General features: G+C 43.0%; 1 protein-coding gene across 1 annotated transcript in view; it reads left to right on the top strand.

Moving 5' to 3' along the window:
- LOC309695223 (transcription regulator protein BACH2-like) overlaps positions 1-22,626 on the top strand; it is a 75,162-nt gene that overhangs the window by 22,724 nt on the left and 29,812 nt on the right. Inside the window, exon 2 of the mRNA XM_082515737.1 lies at positions 3,668-3,950. Coding sequence (XP_082371863.1) covers positions 3,684-3,950 — 267 coding nt within the window. The 5' untranslated portion in view covers positions 3,668-3,683. The remainder of the gene's footprint in view (positions 1-3,667; positions 3,951-22,626) is intronic.

Below are 22,626 nucleotides of genomic sequence, written 5' to 3'. Positions count from 1 at the left end.
TTGCATTTTATGCCCTTAATTACTGAATTCTGTCTAATTGCTGCTGCTAGTGGTTCAATAAAAATTGCAAATAGTGAAGGGGAGAGTGGGCATCCCTGCCTGGTGCCCCTCAAGAGACAGAAGCTGGAGGATGTCTGGTCATTTGTTCTGACACAAGCTGTTGGGGAATTATATAATATTTTTAACCAGTTTATGAAAGAGGATCCAAAACCAAATTTGTGTAAAGTTGCAAATAGAAATTTCCAGTTAACTCTGTCAAATGCTTTTTCTGCGTCTAAAGAGAATATTGTAGTTTCTAGGTTTTTACTGTATGAGTAGTCTATCAAATTAAGTAATCTACGTGTATTTGTTGATGAGTGCCTACCTTTTATGAAACCAGTTTGGTCAGGATGAATTAAGAGGGGGGTTATTTTCTCCAGTCTCTTTGAGAGAGCTTTGCAGATTATTTTAAGGTCTACGTTTATAAGGGATATTGGACGATAGCTTGAGGGATATACAGGGTCTTTGCCTGGTTTTAGCAGGAGATTAATGTTTGCAGAATTCATATTTGATGGAAGTCTGCCCTTTTCTTTAATTTCCAACAACGTTCTGTAGAAAACTGGTGCTAGAATCGACCAGAATTCTTTGTAGAATTCTGCAGGAAAGCCGTCTGGACCTGGAGCCTTATTATTGGGCATACTTATCAGGGCTTCCTGGAGTTCACCTGGTGTCAGTGGTGAATCCAGTGCCATTGCTTGAGTGTCTAATAATTTTGGAAGAGTTATGTTGTCCAAAAGCTGATCAATTTCTTTTTTAGATGGGTTTATTTGTGGTGAATACAACGTTTTATAGAAATCCCTGAAAATGTTGTTTATTTGTATCGGTTCATATATTGTGTTCCCAGATGAATCTTGAACAGCACATATAGTTGTTTTTTCTTTCTTTATTTTTAGCCGGTTTTCTAGAAATTGACCGGATTTATTACCATGTTCATAATTTTGTAAGCGTAGTCTTTGTACTAAGAATTTTGTTTTTTTATCAATTATCTCATTTAATTCTCGTTTTGTTTTGTGTATTTTGTTCAATGTTTCCTGATCTTGGTGGGACGCGTAGGCTTCTTCTAGGGATTTGATGGTTTTTTCTAATTCCTGAATATTTTTGTTTTCTTCTTTCTTTTTATGTGATGAGAAAGGAATTATTTTACCTCTCGTCACAGCTTTCCCTGCTTCCCATAGAACAGATGCTGATGTTTCGGGAGTGTCATTATAGTCTAAATTCTTTTTTTAAATATTTAATAAAGTCTTCATCTTTAAGCAGTGATGTATTAAATCTCCAGTTTTTTCTTGGCGTAGTATTATTCTTGTGCATTAGTGTTAAAGATACAGGACCATGATCGCTGACAGCTATAGGGTGAATCTCAGTGTCTGAAATGTTGTTCAGCAGTGAGCTGCTGACCAGAAAATAATCCAGACGAGAGTAAGAGTGATGGACATGTGAGAAAAAAGTATATTCCTTACTGGTGGGGTGAAGGGAGCGCCATGCATCGCAAAGACCAAAGTCACTCATATACTGTTTGATTATATTTGTGGACTGCCAATTACGCTGAGTTCCTGCTGTATTGAGCCTATCCATGTCTTCATTTAGTCCAAGGTTGAGGTCGCCTCCAAGAACAAGTGTGCCATCTAAGTGTTCAGAGAGTGCACTGAAAAAACCTTTTTAAAGTGCCTGTATGCATGAATAGACCAGGTGTTTGTCAAAGGGTGCAGGAAAATATGCAGCAGTAAAGCAGTTTGCAGTTTGGTTTTAATACATGTAAGTCTAGAACACCAAACTTTTTTTAAACTATTAAAGGAGGGAGTACTCCTTTTTTATTATAAGAGTTAATGAAAAAGAAATAATTGATATAAAATGTAAAAATGTAATTACAAAAGTCCACAGATTGGACTGGAACTAAAATGTGGCTAGTAAGAAAAACATAGAATGTATAGTAAAACTACTGAAATGTGTCTGCAGTTGAAACATGTTTCCTAGAAAAAACAATAAATGTCTATTAACTGACTGACATTACTGGTTTAGAGCAAATATGTCTGCTATAGTTAATAGCTTTAGCTGTATGGCAGCTATCAGAAGACATAGCAAATGCATTGGATAACAGAAAATATACTTTGGTAGTGTTTATTGAAGTAAAAACCATTTGACACAATAGAGCTTGGATTACTGATTAAAAAGCTGGAGAGACATTGTATTAGAGGGATAGTTATTGGTTAAACAGTTACTTAAATCAACGATATCAGAATGTACAAATAAATAATGCTGACTCACATTTACTGAAGGTTACCTGAGGTTCTTTGCTGTACCTTAAACTATTAATAATGTACTAGAATGACATATTTAAGATGTCTTAGTTGGTAAAGTTCACTTTATTCACTATATTATTCTGCTGAAAAAAATTGTAACAACTTTTTGAGTACAGTGGAAAGTTTGTTCCTAATAGTTCCATACATGACCAATTGTGTGGAGGTATACATTTGTTTTTGCCGGTTAATTGCATATTTTAAAATGTAGGTACTGATGTTTCCGTTTTTTTTATTTTTTGCATGATAATTGTTCATAATTAAACTATTACAACAAATAGTCTGAGGTCTTGTATTCACTATAAAGGTATAATTTGAAATACACTACTTTTATTCATCACATTGCAGATGATGTGGTTCTGTTGACTTCATCAGGTGACAGCCTCCAGCTTGCACTGGAATGGTTTGCAGCCGAGTGTGAAATGATGAGAATGAGATTCAGCACCTCCAAATCTGTGGCCATTGTCTTCAGTCGGAAAAAGGTGGAGTGCCCACTCCAGGTCAGGGAGGAGTTTCTGCTCCAAGTGGAGGAATTTAGGTATCTCGGGGTCTTGTTCACGAGTGATGCGAAAAGGGAGTAGGAGATGGAAAGATGGATTAGTGCTGCAGCTGCAGCTGCAGTGATGCTGATGCTGACGCTGTAGCAAAGCTCTTAATTTAGTGGCCGATCTACTTCCCTACCCTTATCTATGGTCACGAGCTGTGGGTAGTGACCGAAAGAACGAGATCGCGGATACAAGCGGCGAAAATTAGCTTCCTCCGAAGGGTGGCTGGCCTCTCCGTTAGGTTGAGGAGTTCAGCCATCCAAATCAAAAGGAGCCTTTTGAGGTGGTTCGGGCATCTGACAAGGATGCCTCCTGGGCGCCTACTGGGTGAGGTGTTTCGGGCATGTCCCACTGGGAGGAGCCCCGGGGCAGACCCAGGAGATGCTGGAGAGATTATCTCTCGGCTTGTCTGGGAATGCCTTGATGTTCCCCAAGCTGGAGGAGGTGGCTGGGGAGAGGGGGATCTGGGCTTCTCTGCTTGGGCTGCTGCCCCAAGACCTGGCCCCAGATAACCGGAAGAAGATGGATGGACTACTTTTTTCCCCCAAACACATTAAGTTCATGTACAAAGTATCTGTATCGGATCAGTATTTTTAATACCAGGCTAAATATTTCTTGGTATGTCCTTAAGATTGTAAAGGAAATCACTCGTATTGAACAACACTAATCCCAATTTAATTATTTACTTATTTACTTCTTTTTGGTGTTTTGAAAAATAAAATGTTACTCATACAAATAGTTTAAGCTTAACTGATATTGTGTCCTGACATGTGTCTTTTCTCTGTGCAGGGTGCTACACAGAGTGATGTCGACAGGCAAGCAGCAAGATAGTGGGGCGGCAACGCCTCTGTACGTATATGAATCCAAAGTCCACTGTGCCAATATGATGTTGTGCCTGGAGGATCAACGGCGGCAGGGCATCTTGTGCGATGTGACTGTACTTGTAGAGGGCAGGGAGCTACGAGCACACAGGGCTGTCCTTGCAGCTTGTAGCCACTACTTCCTGCAAACTCTGCTGAGACACAGCTGGTCACCTGGTGATGCAGAACTCATCATTAGCTTGCCAGACAAGGTAAAGGAGCACCATGACAGCACATAAGAATGGCAACATTCACTGATTTTAAAGATTTGACTCATGTCATTAGTTTAAATAAATAAATAAATGTTACAGGGGAGGTCTGGAAAAAAAACACATAACATCAGTTTGGGCTACCGTGTTGCAGTTGTTATCAGCATTCGCATAGTAAACAGAATTTTACCTCCATGCTTTTTAGCTAAATCTATCTAGAGAGATAGATCTGATTTTTTTTATGACAAAATGTGTCTTTTGCGATCTCTATTCATTTTAAGAATTCATGGTGATGTGCACAGAAAAGTGTAAGAGTATGTATGCAGAAAGAGTTACAGCGAGAAACTCTAATCCTGTATACTTCTTTCCTCAACCAAATGATCAAAATTCTTAGAAAACTGAGCGTTTGATTAATGGTTTCAAAAGTATTGTAAGGATTTTCAGGTTTTGCATCCCATGCACCATTTACCCTTGGCCGTAACGAGTAACCCTAAATGTAGCACACAACGGACTCAATGCACACAGGGTGATCAAGTTCAACTTCAAATTTATTTATATAGCACTTTTTAAAAACAACATGTGTTGACCAAAGTACTGTACAATAAAATGGACAAAGCAGAAGACATAAAAGAAACATAGAATATTGTTTTAGAAGAGAATAAAATCATACAAAGAATAATGGTAACAAACTTATGATGAATCAAAAGCCAGAGAATAAAAATGGGTCTTTAGACAGATTTTAAAAGTATCCACTGTTGGGGAGGAAATGCCCGGTCTCCTCTGTGTTTTAGTCTGGACCTGGGGACAACCAAAAGCATTTGGTCTGCAGACCTCAAGGATCTTGGGGGAGAATACCAGGTTAGGAGATCAGCAAGATATGTAGGGGCTAGTCCATGCGCAAGGTCTTAAAAACAAGTGTTAAGATCTTAGAGTCAATTTGAAAGCTGACTGGCAGCCAGTGTAGTGATGCAAGTATAAGAGATAAATGATCTCACTTGCGTGTGCCAGTTAGGAGTCGTGCTGCCGCGTTTTGGACTAGCTACAGTTGGCCAGTTGATGAAGAGGTAACACCAAAGTAGAGGCTATTACAGAAGTTGAGATGAGATGAAGGCATGGATCGCTTTCTCAAAATCTCTGAAACAGAGAAAGGGTTTAACTTTTGCAATTAGGCGAAGATGAAAGAAGCTGGTTTTGACTACATTATTTATCTGTTTATCAAAGGTTAAATTGCTGTCAATTTAGTTTTCTGTTATAGTTTTCTAAGGGGCCAAGGTCATAAAGGTTAGAAGGACCAAAGACAATGACCTCAGTTTTCTGTTCATTTAGATTTAGAACATTTAGAGCCATCCATGTCTTTACATCTTTCAGACAATTAAACAGTCCCTTCAGAGGATTTACTGATTTTAATTTCAGTGGAAGGTAAATCTGAGAATCGTCTGCGCAGCAATGAAACGAAATACCGTATTTTTTAAAAAATTGATCCCAACGAGAGCATGTAAATTTAAAAGAGGACCCTGCAAAAAAGCACGGTCCTTGGAGACAATGTGTCTGAATCTAACAGAAAAGTAAGATTAGATAAGTAGGATTTAAACCATTCCAAAACAAGCCCTTTAATTCTGACACATTGTTCCAGTCGACAGATAAGAATACTGTCATCTATTGTGTCAAAAGCAGCACTGTGGTCTAATAATATTAAAATAGCAGAATCTCCCAAGTCAGTAAAAGTTAAAAGGTCATTAGAAACTTTTAAAAGTGCTGTGGTGCGTTTCAAAACCAGTCTGGAATAGTTAACCAATGTCGTGTTGATCTAAAAAGGTCTGAAGCTGCAGAAGGACAATTTTCTCCAGAACTTTTGACAAAAAGGACAATTTAGAGATTGGACGGTAATTTGATAGAACTGTTGAGTCCAGATTCTGCTTTTTAAGGATGGGTTCCACCACATCATGTTTAAAGTCAGAGGGAACAGACCCAGACTGAAGACTGTTATTGTCAATGGAAAGCAAACATGTACCAACAGTGTCAAAAACATCTATCAGTAAGCTAGGTGGAATGATATCCAAGGTACATTTTGAAGGTTAACAAGTTTCTGACTACTTTATTAAGTAATGTAAGGGATACTGGCTCGGAGTGGTCAAAAACGGCCAAAGTTGGAGTATAAACACATGGGTCAGAAATGGGAGGAATAATGTGAGACCTGATATCTACAATTTTATTAATGAAGAATTTCAGTAGATTCTCACATGTTATGTTCACTGCTATATGAGGATCAATAGTAGGAGGATTAAGAACTGAATTTATAATACCAAATAAAATCAGAGGTTTATGGTAATTGTTGGACACGATCTTGGAAAAGTTTTTTGTTTTTGCTGCTCTTGCAGCTTTCTGGTAAGTTGACAGAGATTCTCTACGTGCCTCAAACGACGCCTGGAGACAGTCCTTTTTCCACTTTCATTCCGCTTTACTACATACCTGTCTGCGTTCCCTGGTGTCATTATTCAACCATGGTGGGTTTTAGGTTTTAGATACCTGGTGGTAAAAGGAGCAATGTCTGCTTGTCTGGAAAGCAGTATTTCCAGACAAGCTTAATTGAACAGAGAAAGCAGACTATTAGTTGTCGAATGAGTGGACTTGTTAACAGGTGATGCCTGATTTAGATTTTTATAGGAGCAGCACATTTGATTTACCAGGCTGACCTGAAAAGAGACACTCAAATAAGACATGTGGTCCGAAAGATTTATGTTACAAATTTTAGTGTCAAGGAGTGATAGGCCGCAAGAAAGTACGACATCCAGGGTATGATTGCGTTCGTGAGTTGGGCCTTTGACTGACTGAACCACCTCCTCCAGCTTATCCGGGGGAACACCAAGGCATTCCCAGGCAAGCCGAGAGATATAATCTCTCCAGCGTGTCCTGGGTCTGCTCCAGGGCCTCCTCCCGGTGGAACATGCCCGGAACACCTCACCCAGGAGGCGCCCAGGAGGCATCTTTGTCAGATGCCCGAACCACCTCAGCTGGCTCCTTTCGATGTGGAGGAGCAGCGGCTCTACTCTGAGCCCCTCCCAGATGGCTGAACTTCTCACCCTATCTCTAAGGGAGAGGCCAGCCACCCTTCAGAGGAAGCTAATTTTCGCCGCTTGTATCCACAATCTCGTTCTTTCGGTCACTATCCACTAGGGATGGGTATCGTTTAGGTTTTATCTGATACCGGTGCCAAACCGGTACTTTTGAAACGGTGCCGGTGCTTAAACGGTGCTCAAACCGGTGCTTAAAGAATGGAGAACACAAACTTTGTCCAAAAACCTCTCATGTTTAACTGTTTTCCACTTTTTCTTTGGTCATTTTAGCCTTTTTGGCCAGGGTGAAGGGAGTACCTGCCATCAAACAAGAAGACAGCCGCATGTAGCTATGATGATGTTTGCTAGTTCACCTTACATGCATTAATGTAATAACGTGGTTAGCCTACTCAACATAAATTACACACGAACAACATTAAGCTACTCACGCAGAGAAGAACGGCTGCTGCTGCCATCATCATCAGTCATCATTTCTGCTATACTGGCAGGGCTAGGGGCCAGGACTCTCCTCTTCGGGTTTTTGGGGGATGTTGCTAACTCCGGGTCCCCTAACAGGCACCAAACCCGCAGTAGATGGGCACGGTGGCAGCAAGCTATCAAATACGGTGCATTTCTCGGCTTTTTAAAAAAACGCTATGCGTGGCCAGTAGGGGTGCAACGATACACAAAATTCACGGTTCGGTTCGGTTCGATACTTTGGTGTCACGGTTCGATATTTTTTCGATACAAAAAAAATGTTCATGCCTTTTTAATTTGTCATTTATTAAAATTATAAATATATATTTTAACTCAAAAGTACAGTTTTTAAATTTAACCCTAACCCTTGTGCGTGTTTTTTATTTTGACAGCGAATGCGCACCTGCGGACCACTTATGTGCAGCCCTGGTTATTTAGCTCGTCATATTGCAGCCACAGAAATTCTTTTGTCCATGAAACCATAAAGCTGCACTTTCTTTTTGCCTTATAGTCTGATTTGTCATAACTTCTCCGTTTTGTGGTAAGCTTTTCTTTGGCTGTCACTTCTTCACCCTGACCTGTCTTATTTGGCTCAGCAGAACTAAAATATATATACTGCTGCTTTTACACACACACTCACATGACGGTCAGCGATTCTCTGCGCGATCAACCTCTCACATGTTTAAGCTGCGGGAGATTTCACTTGTCATGTTTGCATAGTAAGCTAACGATTAATAAGACGATGTCAGAGGAATTGGTGCGCAAATTATCATCACTCACAGATCAGTGCTGTCGCTCTCTATACACAGTTCGCACGATTGCAAAGTGAAAGCAAAAAAACAAGCGCAAATTCAAACGCGATTTCAATATGTCACATATTGACAGTGGCTCACCGATACCAATGACATAATTACCCAGCTACATTTCTGAAAGAATGCAAAAGCATTGACATATATTTTTCCTTCCTACAATAGCCCGACGGGCAGGGCAGAGATAGATTTTGGTAGCCCGACTGAAAAAAATCGCTAGCTCCGGGACGTCGGGCTAGCGATATTGCGAGCCCTGTATCTGATTGAGGAATCACTCATCTTTGGAAAAGAGAGTTTATTACAGAGAAATGTCTCTTTCCAAAATAAAAGCTATACTATCCGCTTCTTCTGGGCTATATTCTCAGCAGCATAAGGAGAATCATGTGCTAACAGCTGTCTAAATGACTCGGCTAAAGTTAGTAGCATGCTTGTTGTTTTGGTCTTTGCACTAGGATGATGTCGGAGTAAATGTGCAGTCATATTCGTTGTGTTCCCACTAGTGCTTTCAGGTTAATCTCGTTGAAATGACCTTAACGCCACAACACTGCAAATCTCCGTTAACGAGCTACCGCCGATCGCCCCGTGTGTGGGGCTAGACGGCCAACACGTTAACGAGCTAACTGCGCTAACACACTAGTTCCCACCCATGTAATTGAGCATTGCATGGCACATCCAACATACTGTTTTACTTTAGTCCATGACTCGCTTACCTTCAGGGTCATACGTCACATGAAAACCAAAATAATTCCAAACGCCAGATCTGAATGAGGGTGGGGGAGGTCCATGTGTCTTGCTAGCTTGCCCTGCACTCTTCCTTCTGACTATGCTGTCTGTGTTGAGCGCTCAGTGGATCTGCGCTCGACAGTGCAGCCTAGGCGGAGTAGTCGAACGCAGATTCACTGAGCGCTCAACAGCCTCTGCATCCCCGTCTGGTCCAGCCTCTGCATCCCCGTCTGGCCCAGCCTCTGCATCCCCGTCTGGTCCAGCCTCTGCATCCTCGTCATCCCCGTCTGGTCCAGCCTCTGCGTCCTCGTCATCCCCGTCTGGTCCAGCCTCTGCGTCCTCGTCATCCCCGTCTGGCCCTGCCTCGTCTGGCCCTGCCTCGTCTGGCCCTGCCTCGACTGGTCCTGTGCCCACCAGGCCATGGCCAGCACGCCTGGGACTGGAGGGCCGCCGCCGCCGCCTTCCGCGCGGTCGGCCCCCTGAACTGCTCCGTCGTCTCCTTCGGCGCCGCCGCCGCCTTCCGCGCAGTCGGCCCCCTGAACTGCTCCGTCGTCTCCTTCGGCGCCGCCGCCGCCTTCCGCGCGGTCGGCCTCCTGAACTGCTCCGTCGTCTCCTTCGCCGCCCCCGTTGCCTTGCGCACGGCCGGCCTCCTGAACTGTTTCCACGTCTCCGCCGTTGCCTTGCGCACGGCCGGCCTCCTGAACTGTTTCCAAGTCTCTGCCGTTGCCTTCCGCATGGCCGGCCCCCGGAACTGTTTGCCCGTCGTCGCAGTTGCCGTCCACACGGTCGGCCCCCGGAACTGAACCGTTTTGGCCTCCTGCGCTGTCGGCCTCCGGGTCGGCCCCCTGAACTTGACCTTCTGGGTCTTTCTGGGCTCTGTCCCTCCTTCCTGGTCCCCCGCCGCCCGCCCTGGTGGGGTTGTTTTCTGTTTTTGGCTGTTTTTTGTGCTTCTGTTGGGCGGTCTGGAGCCCGCCCTTGAGGGGGGGGTACTGTCATGGTCCTGGGTCGGTGACCCAGCGCTTTTAGTTATCATTTTCTAGTTTATGATGATGATGATTATTATTATTGTTTGAGTTCTGTGTGTTATATTTGGTCTGCCTTTGAGTCTGTCTCTGTCTATGGTGTCACCCCATCTGTTTGTGAATCTGTCTGTTTAGTTCAATGTCTTGTCTGGTTCCATGTGTCTGAGTTTCCTGTTTTATTGTGAAGGTTTGTGTCATATGTGAGTGTGCTCAGTCTCGTCAGCTGTGATTTCTCCCAGGTGTGTTCCCCTCCTGTCTCTCATCCCTTGATTACTGCCGTCTGTGTATTTAAGCCCTGTGTTTCTCTGTGTCAGTGTCGCGTCGTACCCTCAACTAGCTGTGTGTTCTGCTTCTATGTCCCTAGTGTTTGGTCTCCTGCTCCAGTTTAGTGTTTCTTTCCAGTGTTTCAGTCCTTGGTTCCTCTGTTCTGACTTTTGGTTTTCTTTTGGTGAGTTTAGTTTGTACGAGGTTTTTCCCAGCAATAAAGCTGCGCCTTAAGTTTCACTTCCGTGTCTGAGTTCTGCATTTTGGGTCCACCACTCCTGCTTGCCTGCCACACAGCGATTCATGACACCTACTATCCTCGGAAACGTAAAATGATCGGCTAGAATCTAAAGTGTATCACAGCTCAGGAAAAAAAAAAGCACCGAAATAAAGCACTGAAATGTGCACTGCTTTTCGGCCTGGTTACTACCGTTTATGATGGCACTGGATACCGGTACCCATCCCTACTATCCACAGCTCGTGGCCATAGGGTGAGGGTAGGGACGTAGATCGACCGGTAAATTGAGAGTTTCGCTTTTACACTCAGCTCTCTCTTCACCACAACGGACTGGTACACCGTCCACATCACTGCACCAATCCGACTGTTGTCACCCACTCCTGTCACTCGTGAACAAGACCCCAAGATACTTAAACTTCTCCACTTGGGGCAGGAACTCGTCCCTAACCTGGAGTTAGCACCCCACCTGAGGACAATGGCCTCATATTAGGAGGTGGTGATTTCTCATTTCCACCGCTTCACACTCAGCTGAGAACCATTCCGGTGCAAGCTGGAGGCCATCACCCGATGAAGCCAACAGAAGCACGTCATCTACGAAAAGCAGACATGAGATTCTGAGACCACCCACAAGCTTGCGTGGTCTCATTTTTAAAAATTACAAATGGAATCGGTGGCAAAGGGCAGCCCTAGCGGAGTCCATCACCCACCGGAAACAAGTCTGACTTGATGTTGGCTATGCAGACCAAGCTATGCGGTTGTATAAGGATAGAATGGCCCGTAGCAATGGGCCAGAAACACTTATACTCCCCAAGCAGGTCACTCCGAGGGACATGGTCGAATGTCTTCTCCAGGTCCACAAAACACATACAGTGGGGCAAAAAAGTATTTAGTCAGCCACCAATTGTGCAAGTTCCCCCACCTAAAATGATGACAGAGGTCAGTAATTTGCACCAGAGGTACACTTCAACTGTGAGAGACAGAATGTGAAAAAAAAATCCATGAATCCACATGGTAGGATTTGTAAAGAATTTATTCGTAAATCAGGGTGGAAAATAAGTATTTGGTCAATAACAAAAATACAACTCAATACTTTGTAACATAACCTTTGTTGGCAATAACAGAGGTCAAACGTTTACTATAGGTCTTTACCAGGTTTGCACACACAGTAGATGGTATTTTGGCCCATTCCTCCATGCAGATCTTCTCGAGAGCAGTGATGTTTTGGGGCTGTCGCCGAGCAACACGGACTTTCAACTCCCGCCACAGATTTTCTATGGGGTTGAGGTCTGGAGACTGGCTAGGCCACTCCAGGACTTTCAAATGCTTCTTACGGAGCCACTCTTTTGTTGCCCGGGCGGTGTGTTTTGGATCATTGTCATGTTGGAAGACCCAGCCTCGTTTCATCTTCAAAGTTCTCACTGATGGAAGGAGGTTTTGGCTCAAAATCTCACGATACGTGGCCCCATTCATTCTGTCCTTAACACGGATCAGTCGTCCTGTCCCCTTGGCAGAAAAACAGCCCCATAGCATGATGTTTCCACCCCCATGCTTCACAGTAGGTATGGTGTTCTTGGGATGCAACTCAGTATTCTTCTTCCTCCAAACACCACGAGTTGAGTTTATACCACAAAGTTCTACTTTGGTTTCATCTGACCACATGACATTCTCCCAATCCTCTGCTGTATCATCCATGTGCTCTCTGGCAAACTTCAGACGGGCCTGGACATGCACTGGCTTCAGCAGCGGAACACGTCTGGCACTGCGGGATTTGATTCCCTGCCGTTGTAGTGTGTTACTGATGGTGACCTTTGTTACTTTGGTCCCAGCTCTCTGCAGGTCATTCACCAGGTCCCCCCGTGTGGTTCTGGGATCTTTGCTCACCGTTCTCATGATCATTTTGACCCCACGGGATGAGATCTTGCGTGGAGCCCCAGATCGAGGGAGATTATCAGTGGTCTTGTATGTCTTCCATTTTCTGATGATTGCTCCCACAGTTGATTTTTTCACACCAAGCTGCTTGCCTATTGTAGATTCACTCTTCCCAGTCTGGTGCAGGTCTACAATACTTTTCCTGGTGTCCTTCGAAAGCTCTTTGGTCTTGGCCATGGCGGAGTTTGGAGTCTGACTGTTTGAGGCTGTGGACAGGTGTCTTTTATACAGATGATGAGTTCAAACAGGTGCCATTCATACAGGTAACGAGTGGGGGACAGAAAAGCTTCTTACAGAAGACGTTACAGGCCTGTGAGAGCCAGAGATTTTCCTTGTTTGAGGTGACCAAATACTTATTTTCCACCCTGATTTACGAATAAATTCTTTACAAATCCTACCATGTGAATTCATGGATTTTTTTTTCACATTCTGTCTCTCACAGTTGAAGTGTACCTCTGGTGCAAATTACTGACCTCTGTCATCATTTTAAGTGGGGGAACTTGCACAATCGGTGGCTGACTAAATACTTTTTTGCCCCACTGTATAGACTGGTTGGGCAAACTCCCATGCACACTCCAGGATCCTCGAGAGGGTAAAGAGCTGGTCCAGTGTTCCACGACCAGGGGGAAAACCGCATTTTTACTCCTGTATCCGAGGTTCAACTAATGGACGGACTCTCCTTACCAGCACCCTATCATAGACTTTCCCAGGGAGGCTGAGGAGTGTGATCCCCCTTTAGTTGGAATACACCCTCCATTAATCGCTACCTTATCATGGTGGAGGAGTTTGTTAGGGTGTCCCAATGACAAACTGGTCCTGAGTGAGGTACCAGACAAAGAGCGATTGAAAAGACCTCTATGAGTTTACAATCAAGGGAACAGTTCACACTGCCCGGGATTGGGTTACCGGGGCCCCACCCTGGAGCCAGGCATGGGGATGGTGCCTGAGGGTGAGTGTCTGGTGACTGGATCTTAGTCCATGGACCCTGTAGGCCCACCACCTGCAGGAGGCGCTGTAGGGGTCAGGTGTAATCTATGTCGGGCCATGTAATTGAGCATTGCGTGGCACATCCGACATACTTTTTTACTTTTGTCCATGACGCGCTTACCTTCAGGGTCATACTTCACATGAAGACCAAAATAGTTCCAAAGGCCAGATCTGAATGAGGGTGGGGGAGGTTCAATTTGCCATGTTGCAACAAGCTTAGCTCCTGTCTTGCAAGCTTGCGCTGCGCTCAGTGGATCTGCGCTCGACAGTGCAGCCTAGGCGGACTGGTCGAACGCAGATCCACTGAGCGCTCAACACAGACAGCATCGTTAGAAGAAAAGTTGATAAAATAAATTACATTTTTGTATTGTTCAATACATATGCTTACCGAACCGATAGCACTGTATCGAACGGTTCAATATCGATACGAGTATCGTTGCACCCCTAGTATTTATATATAAACATACATGTTAGCAGAGACGGGTCTTCCAGCAGAATCTGCATGAATATTGAAGATACTTATTGTCTAGACGGAGGAATAATCACACGTGGGGCATCGGCTTTTACCGGAACATTCACACCAAAAGGTGACTTTGTTTATTGAACTCTCGCGTATACTCAGCAGCATAACAGGAAGCATCCTTTCAAAATAAAATCACAACAGATGACAATGAGGGCATACCTATTAACTAGCTCAACACCCCCACTTGCACTCACGTTGTCAGCTTTACATGCATTCCAAAAGAAACAGTTTTTCTTTACTATTTGTTTACACTCCAAACATATATTTCTCAAACTTCAATAACTTCCCCTTTGTTGCTGGCTTTGTCATAACATCGGCCACCATCGGACCTGTCGAACAATATTCCAATATCAAATTTCCAGCATTAACTGTTGAGCTCACAAAATGATACTTGATATCGATATGCTTACACCTCTGTCTGTTAACAGGATTCTTTGCCAATGCAATAGTCCCTTGATTGTCCTAAAAAATCTTTGGTGGTCCCTTTTGATGCTCATACATGCTTTGCAACAGTTGTGTCAAGTACAAACATTCTTGTGTTGTTGCTGCCAAAGCTATGTACTCTGCTTCACAAGTTGACAAGGCAACAGTTGGCTGCTTCTTTGTTCGCCATGACACCAAAGTACCTTCTTCATTCAGGCTTATGCAGTAACCTGTAGTACTCCTCCTGTCAGTCACATCTGCAGCCCAGTCTGAGTCACTGTGACCTTGTACTCTCAAATCTTTGTCACTTTTCCTGTAGCACAATGTCTTGTCTTCTGATTGTTTCTCGTTAAACAATTTTTATTCGTTATCAAGAATAGCATAAAACATAACAACCAAACAGAAAAGAAAGAAAGAACCCCCCCCCCCCCCCACACACACACACACACACACAAAAAAAAAAACATATTTTCACTCAATTACCCACAGATATAGAAAGAGAAAAAGATAAACTCCAAGAATGAATTATCCTTTACACTTACTTCCTATTTAACTGAGAACATCTTAATCGCAACCACCCCCCCTCAACAGTTGGGACAAATCATCTGGCAAATAAGAAAGAAAAGGGACCAAACATTGAGAAAGAGACCCTCATTTCCTCCTAAAATAGCAGCAGTTCTTTCGTGAGGAATAACTTTAAATAATTCTCTGTACCACAACGTCACAGAGGGAGGTTTATCCTTAACCCAATTAATGAGAATACATTTACTAGCTACCAGCAATAGTTTGTCACATAATTTGCGCTGCAAGTGATTCAATGTTACTTCTTTTGAGGCTAGGCCAAGAAGAAAATACCCAGGGTCCCTTTGAATCAGATTGTTAAAAATATTACTTAGTTCTTGAGATATGAAGCTCCAAAATCTTTTGATTAATTTACATTCCCAAAAGTAATGTAAAAAAGTGCCAGTTTCTTTTTGACATTTACTACAAAAATGGGAAATATGAGGTACAATCTTATGCAAGACATTAGGAGCTATATTCAATTCAATTCAATTTAATTTATATAGCGCCAAATCACAACAAAAGTCGCCTCAAGGCGCTTCATAGATACAGAGAAAAACCCAACAATCATATGACCCCCTATGAGAAGGCACTTTGGCGAAAGTGGGAAGGAAAAACTCCCTTTTAACAGGAAGAAACCTCCGGCAGAACCAGGCTCAGGGAGGGGCGGGGCCATCTGCTGCGACCGGTTGGGGTGAGAGAAGGAAGACAGGATAAAAGACATGCTGTGGAAGAGACACAGAGGTTAATAACAGATATGATTCAATGCAGAGAGGTCTGTTAATACATAGTGAGTGAGAAAGGTCACTGGAAAGGAAAAACTCAATGCATCATGGGAATCCCCCGGCAGCCTACGTCTATTGCAGCATAACTAAGGGAGGATTCAGGGTCACCTGGTCCAGCCCTAACTATATGCTTTAGCAAAGAGGAAAGTTTTAAGCCTAAGCTTAAAAGTAGAGATAGTGTCTGTCTCCCGAATCCAAACTGGAAGCTGGTTCCACAGAAGAGGGGCCTGAAAACTGAAGGCTCTGCCTCCCATTCTACTTTTAAATACTCTAGGAACAACAAGTAGGCCTGCAGAGCGAGAGCGAAGTGCTCTAATAGGGTGATATGGTACTACAAGGTCATTAAGATAAGATGGGGCCTGATTATTTAAGACCTTGTATGTGAGGAGCAGGATTTTGAATTCAACTCTGGACTTAACAGGAAGCCAATGAAGGGAAGCCAAAACAGGAGAAATATGCTCTCTCTTTCTGGTCCCTGTCAGTACTCTTGCTGCAGCATTTTGGATTAGCTGAAGGCTTTTCAGTGAGTGTTTTGGACATCCTGATAATAATGAATTACAGTCGTCCAGCCTGGAAGTAATAAATGCATGAACTCGTTTTTCAGCGTCACTCTGAGACAGGATATTTCTAACTTTAGAGATGTTGCACAAATGGAAGAAAGCAGTCTTACATATTTGTTTAATATGTGCGTTGAAGGACATGTCCTGGTCAAAAATGACTCCAAGGTTCCTCACACCGTTACTGGAGGCCAAGGTAATGCCATCCAGAGTAAGAATCTGGTTAGATACAATATTTCTAAGATTTTCAGGGCCGAAAACAATAACTTCAGTTTGATCTGAATTTAGAAGCAGAAAGTTAGCGGCCATCCAGGTCTGTATGTCTTTAAGACATTCCTGCAGTCTAACTAATTGGTGTGTGTTATCTGGCTTCATGGACAGATAGAGTTGGGTGTCATCTGCATAGCAGTGTAAATGTATGCTATGTCTTCTAATGATGCTGCCTAAGGGAAGCATGTATAATGTAAACAAAATTGGTCCTAGCACTGAACCCTGTGGAACTCCATAATTAACCTCAGTGTGTGAAGAGGACTCTCCATTTACATGCACAAATGGAGTCTATTAGATAGATATGATACAAACCACTGCAGTGCAGTACCTGTATAAAGGCGATGTATGATTTTGTATTGGGTTTCTCGCAAGCGGTTGCAAGTAAAAGTGGAACTACTCATGTTAATGGCTCCTTTCCACTCCTCTTCGGTATATTGATTATTAAGATCTCTCTCCCATTTATAAATAGCGCTCAGTGTGTTGCTACTAAGAGTATATAGGAGAGAATAAAAAGCTGAGATAAAATGAGTTCTGTCTTTTCACTTAATAAGAAATGTCTCAATATCATCATATATAACTATTTCTGAAGACTGTGGAATTCTAGAATGAACGAAGTTACGAACCTGGAGAAAGCCAAAAAAATGGTCTCTAGGAATATTAAAATTTGACTGCAATTGCTCAAAGTTCATCAGTGTGTTGTTTTGATACAAATTGCCAATTACCCTTAATCCCTTTTTGTGCCACTTATCGAACATACTACGAGACATTCCTGGAACAAAATCTTTGTTTCTCAGTAAAGGAGTCAAGAATGAAGTGCAATCTTCTCTACCCAACATTTTACGCATTTCCCCCAGACCCTTATTGTATTATAAATGATTGGGTTATTCTTAATCCCCATTTGTAATATTGTTTTTTTGTCACAGACAGCTAAGCTCCAAAGGGAATAAGGTAAAGTGGACCAAGAGTCTAGGTGAGAGTGAGAATTTAGATAAGCATGTAGCCACTCCCATAAGACACGGCTATGACATGCCCATGTCTTTTGATTGTTTCAAATACCTTAGAACATGTTTCACAGTAGTCCAATGTTCCACAGCTGGTTCTTTGAAGTGCTGTGACAGCTTACTTACAACAAAACTCAAATCTGGTCGTGTGCAAGAGGTCAAGTAAATAAGGCTACCTACTGCCTCTCTGTACATTCTGACATTGTTCATTTTCTCAGCATCATCATTGTAGTTCAACTTTTGTTCACAAGGAGTTGATCTTGGTTTACAGTCTTGCATTTGAAATCTTTCCAGTATGTTTTCTGCATATCTCTCTTGTGACATTTTTACACAATCTTTGGTTTGCTCAAAATCAATACCAAGAAAATGTTTGAGTTTCTCCATATGTTTCATTTTGAACCTTGCAGTTAGCATTCCCTTCACAGTTTTCAAAACCCTTTCATCACTGGCTGCAATAATAATATCATCAACCCATATAATCATGATCACTTTGTCTTTTCCTGTTTTCCTTGTGTAAACACAATGATCTACAGGACTCTGCATGAAGCCGTTCTCTATCAAATAGTCATGTAATGTCCTGTTCCAGTTTCGGCCTGACTGTTTAAGCCCATAAAGTGACTTTTCCAGCTTGTAGACCAGTTTCTCATCTGTTTTTCCTTTTACTTCATAGCCTTCTGGCTGCTCAATATAAACTTCAAAGTCTATTGGTGCATGCAAGTATGCAGTTTTTACATCCATCTGATGCAAAATCAGGTTTTCTTGTATTGCACACTGCATCAATACTCTTATGCTTGTCAGGTTAGCAGTCGGAGAAAAAGTTTCATCATAGTCTATCCCAAAACACTGGGTGTAACCTTTAGCTATGTACCGTGCTTTATATTTTTTTGATCCATCACCACTGTTTTTCTTCACATATACCCATCTACCCCCCACTGCTTTCTTTCCCTCAGGTAAGCTTGTTAGGGTAAAGGTGTTGTTCTCTTTTAAGGATTGCATTTCCTCATCCATAGCTGCTTTCCACTCTCTAGAGTTGGGTGACCTTGCAGCTTCACTGAATGTCCCGGGTGAGTTACTTATCAGTCTGTAACAGTAGTCTATGTTAGTCAGCACTTGATCATCAATGTCTTCTCCTGACTCATATTCATTTAGATAATCTGGTTTCTTTCTTGTTCTAGAAGGATACCTTCTGGAGTTTTCAGTCTCATCACTAAGTGGCATCTGACTGTTCACTTCTGGTTGGTTGTCAGTACCTGGTTCCTGTGAACTGGTACTGGGGCTTTCCCTGTTCACGTTTGGTCTCTCCCTCACCTGTATGTCTTCATCCTCAGATGTCGTATCAGTTTGTGTTTGCTTTTCCTCATTGTGTTTGGTTACAAACTTAACCAGCCTAAACTTTTGCACTTTAGCGCTGTCTGGGAAATAAACCTTGTATGCTGGACTGTTTTTGTCGTAGCCTACAAAAGTCCCTTTTGTACACTTAGAATCCAGCTTACCCTTGTCTTGCTTGTAAGCATAACACTCACTCCCAAACTTTCGCATTCTGGATAGATTGGGCTTCCGCCCAGTCAGCAAAAAGTAAGGTGTCTGCCCTGTTTTAAAGCACCTGTTTCTCACAATAGCTGCTGTTTGAACTGCATACGTCCATAATTCCTTTGGTATGGCACTCTCAATAAGCATGCACCTTCGCATATCAAAAAGTGTTCTCCAGCCACGTTCTGCTGTACCATTCTGGTGAGGGGAATATGGGGCTGAAGTTTCATGTCTTATTCCATGTTTGTTTAACAATACCTGGTAACTCTTTGCCATGAACTCTGTGCCGTTGTCTGACCTGATACACTTTACCTTCCCGTGTGGGGCTGTATCGGCCAAAAAGATTTCAGTTGCTGCATTTTTTCACTTTTGTTTTTGAGAAAATATACAAATACTGCACCGGAAAAGTCATCGGTAAACAATAATGCATATCTGTGTCCATCTCGTGATTCTGGATCTATCGGCCCTGCTAGATCCGTATGTACCAGCTCGAGAGGTTTCTCAGCTCTTCTCTCAGGGTTTCTATTCCTAGTCTGGACAAATTTTCCCTGGATACACACCTCACAGTTCAAACTTTGGTTGTCTGTTTTCCCCTTGATTTTCATACCTTCAACCACATTTTGTAACTTCAGAATGTCTCTATGATTGCAATGTCCCAAAATTTCATGCCATGTCTGCACATCAAAACAATTATTACACTTATCATCATACTCACTTACAGTTTCAAGGTAATAAAGTCTGTTGTGCTCATGGATGTAGAACTTTGTACCGTCTCTGTGTTGAAGGACGTTCCTTCCTTTCTTAAAGATGATAGTAGCTCCGTTCGTGGTGGCCGCTCTCACAGAGAAGATATTCTGTGGAAATGAGGGAATGCATAGGGCGTCTTTCAGTGTTGTTTTACACTGTCTCCCTCTGCTGTCAATCAAGCACACCTCTGCATCTCCTCTGCCTTCAGCCACTCCTTTACACCTGGTGCCATCAGCTAATTCCACACAGTGTGTTCCCGGCTGGAAGTCGTCATTAAATTTCTTGAACGCTGTTTTATCATTCAGGATGTGTGATGTTGCGCCAGTATCCACCATCAGGCCTTTGGTCCTGATGTCCTGTCGCTGTTGAGGTTCCGCGTTATGAGGTGCCGTAAGGGACATTATTACTGAAACGCTCTCACACACACTACTGAAACGCTCTCACACACACTACTGAAATTTTAGCTCTCACACACACAACTGAAACGCTCTCACACACACAACTGAAACGCTCTCACACACACTACTGAAACGCTCTCACACACACTACTGAAACGCTCTCACACACACTACTGAAACGCTCTCACACACACTACTGAAACGCTCTCACACACACTACTGAAACGCTCTCACACACACTACTGAAATTTTAGCTCTCACACACACTACTGAAACGCTCTCACACACACAACTGAAACGCTCTCACACACACTACTGAAACGCTCTCACACACACTACTGAAATTTTAGCTCTCACACACACAACTGAAACGCTCTCACACACACTACTGAAACGCTCTCACACACACTACTGAAACGCTCTCACACACACAACTGAAACGCTCTCACACACACTACTGAAACGCTCTCACACACACTACTGAAATTTTAGCTCTCACACACACTACTGAAACGCTCTCACACACACAACTGAAACGCTCTCACACACACTACTGAAACGCTCTCACACACTACTGAAACGCTCTCACACACACTACTGAAACGCTCTCACACACACAACTGAAACGCTCTCACACACACAACTGAAACGCTCTCACACACACTACTGAAACGCTCTCACACACACTACTGAAACGCTCTCACACACACTACTGGAATTTTAGCTCTCACACACACTACTGAAACGCTCTCACACACACAACTGAAACGCTCTCACACACACTACTGAAACGCTCTCACACACACTACTGAAATTTTAGCTCTCACACACACTACTGAAACGCTCTCACACACACTACTGAAACGCTCTCACACACACTACTGAAACGCTCTCACACACACTACTGGAATTTTAGCTCTCACACACACTACTGAAACGCTCTCACACACACAACTGAAACGCTCTCACACACACTACTGAAACGCTCTCACACACACTACTGAAACGCTCTCACACACACAACTGAAACGCTCTCACACACACTACTGAAATTTTAGCTCTCACACACACTACTGAAACGCTCTCACACACACAACTGAAATTTTAGCTCTCACACACACAACTGAAACGCTCTCACACACACTACTGAAATTTTAGCTCTCACACACACTACTGAAACGCTCTCACACACACAACTGAAACGCTCTCACACACACAACTGAAACGCTCTCACACACACTACTGAAACGCTCTCACACACACAACTGAAACGCTCTCACACACACTACTGAAACGCTCTCACACACACAACTGAAACGCTCTCACACACACAACTGAAATTTTAGCTCTCACACACACAACTGAAACGCTCTCACACACACTACTGAAACGCTCTCACACACACTACTGAAATTTTAGCTCTCACACACACTACTGAAACGCTCTCACACACACTACTGAAACGCTCTCACACACACTACTGAAACGCTCTCACACACACAACTGAAACGCTCTCACACACACAACTGAAATTTTAGCTCTCACACACACTACTGAAACGCTCTCACACACACAACTGAAACGCTCTCACACACACTACTGAAACGCTCTCACACACACAACTGAAACGCTCTCACACACACAACAGAAATTTTAGCTCTCACACACACTACTGAAACGCTCTCACACACACTACTGAAACGCTCTCACACACACAACTGAAACGCTCTCACACACACAACTGAAATTTTAGCTCTCACACACACTACTGAAAAACCAAGTCATTTCAGTTGAACAGGAAGGCATTTCAGTTGAACAGGAAGGCATTTCAGTTAAACAGGAAGTTAATTCTTGACAAGGAAACTGAAGGAAAAAGTGTTAGATTTCAAACAAACCACTACACAGATGTCTACTCAGCAACCTGTTAGTTAGGGGTGGGTTTTTATAATCGATTTATTGATTAAAATCGATTCTGGCTTGGATAACGTGAAATCGATTCATTAAAATCTTGAATCGATTTTTTAATATAAATTTATTTTACCCGAAATGCCAGAATCTCAGGTGAAACCTCACAAAATTTCAACAACCACCAAACAGCCAAGACAGTAAATGAGAGCAGGTACACGGCTTCTGCACAAAGACGTAAACACACAGCGCGGACCCGCGGATCAGAATCAGTGAGATGTCGCCTTTCTCACCCGACAGCACGGACACGGTCGGGGCTGAAAGCCAACAGCTCGCTGACTCTGATCTGTCGGCGGGTCCGCGCTTTGTTTTCACGCCGTTTTTGCGCCGATTCTAAAGCTGTTAGTTTTATCTCTCTCCAAACAATATTGACTGAACCAGCAGCAAAAGAAGATCCAAACTGCGCTTCACATAAAC

Source organism: Aulonocara stuartgranti (assembly GCF_965226115.1).
Source record: "Aulonocara stuartgranti genome assembly, chromosome: 19".
NCBI classification, from domain to species: domain Eukaryota; kingdom Metazoa; phylum Chordata; class Actinopteri; order Cichliformes; family Cichlidae; genus Aulonocara; species Aulonocara stuartgranti.
This window is presented reverse-complemented; position numbering and strand designations above follow the sequence as displayed.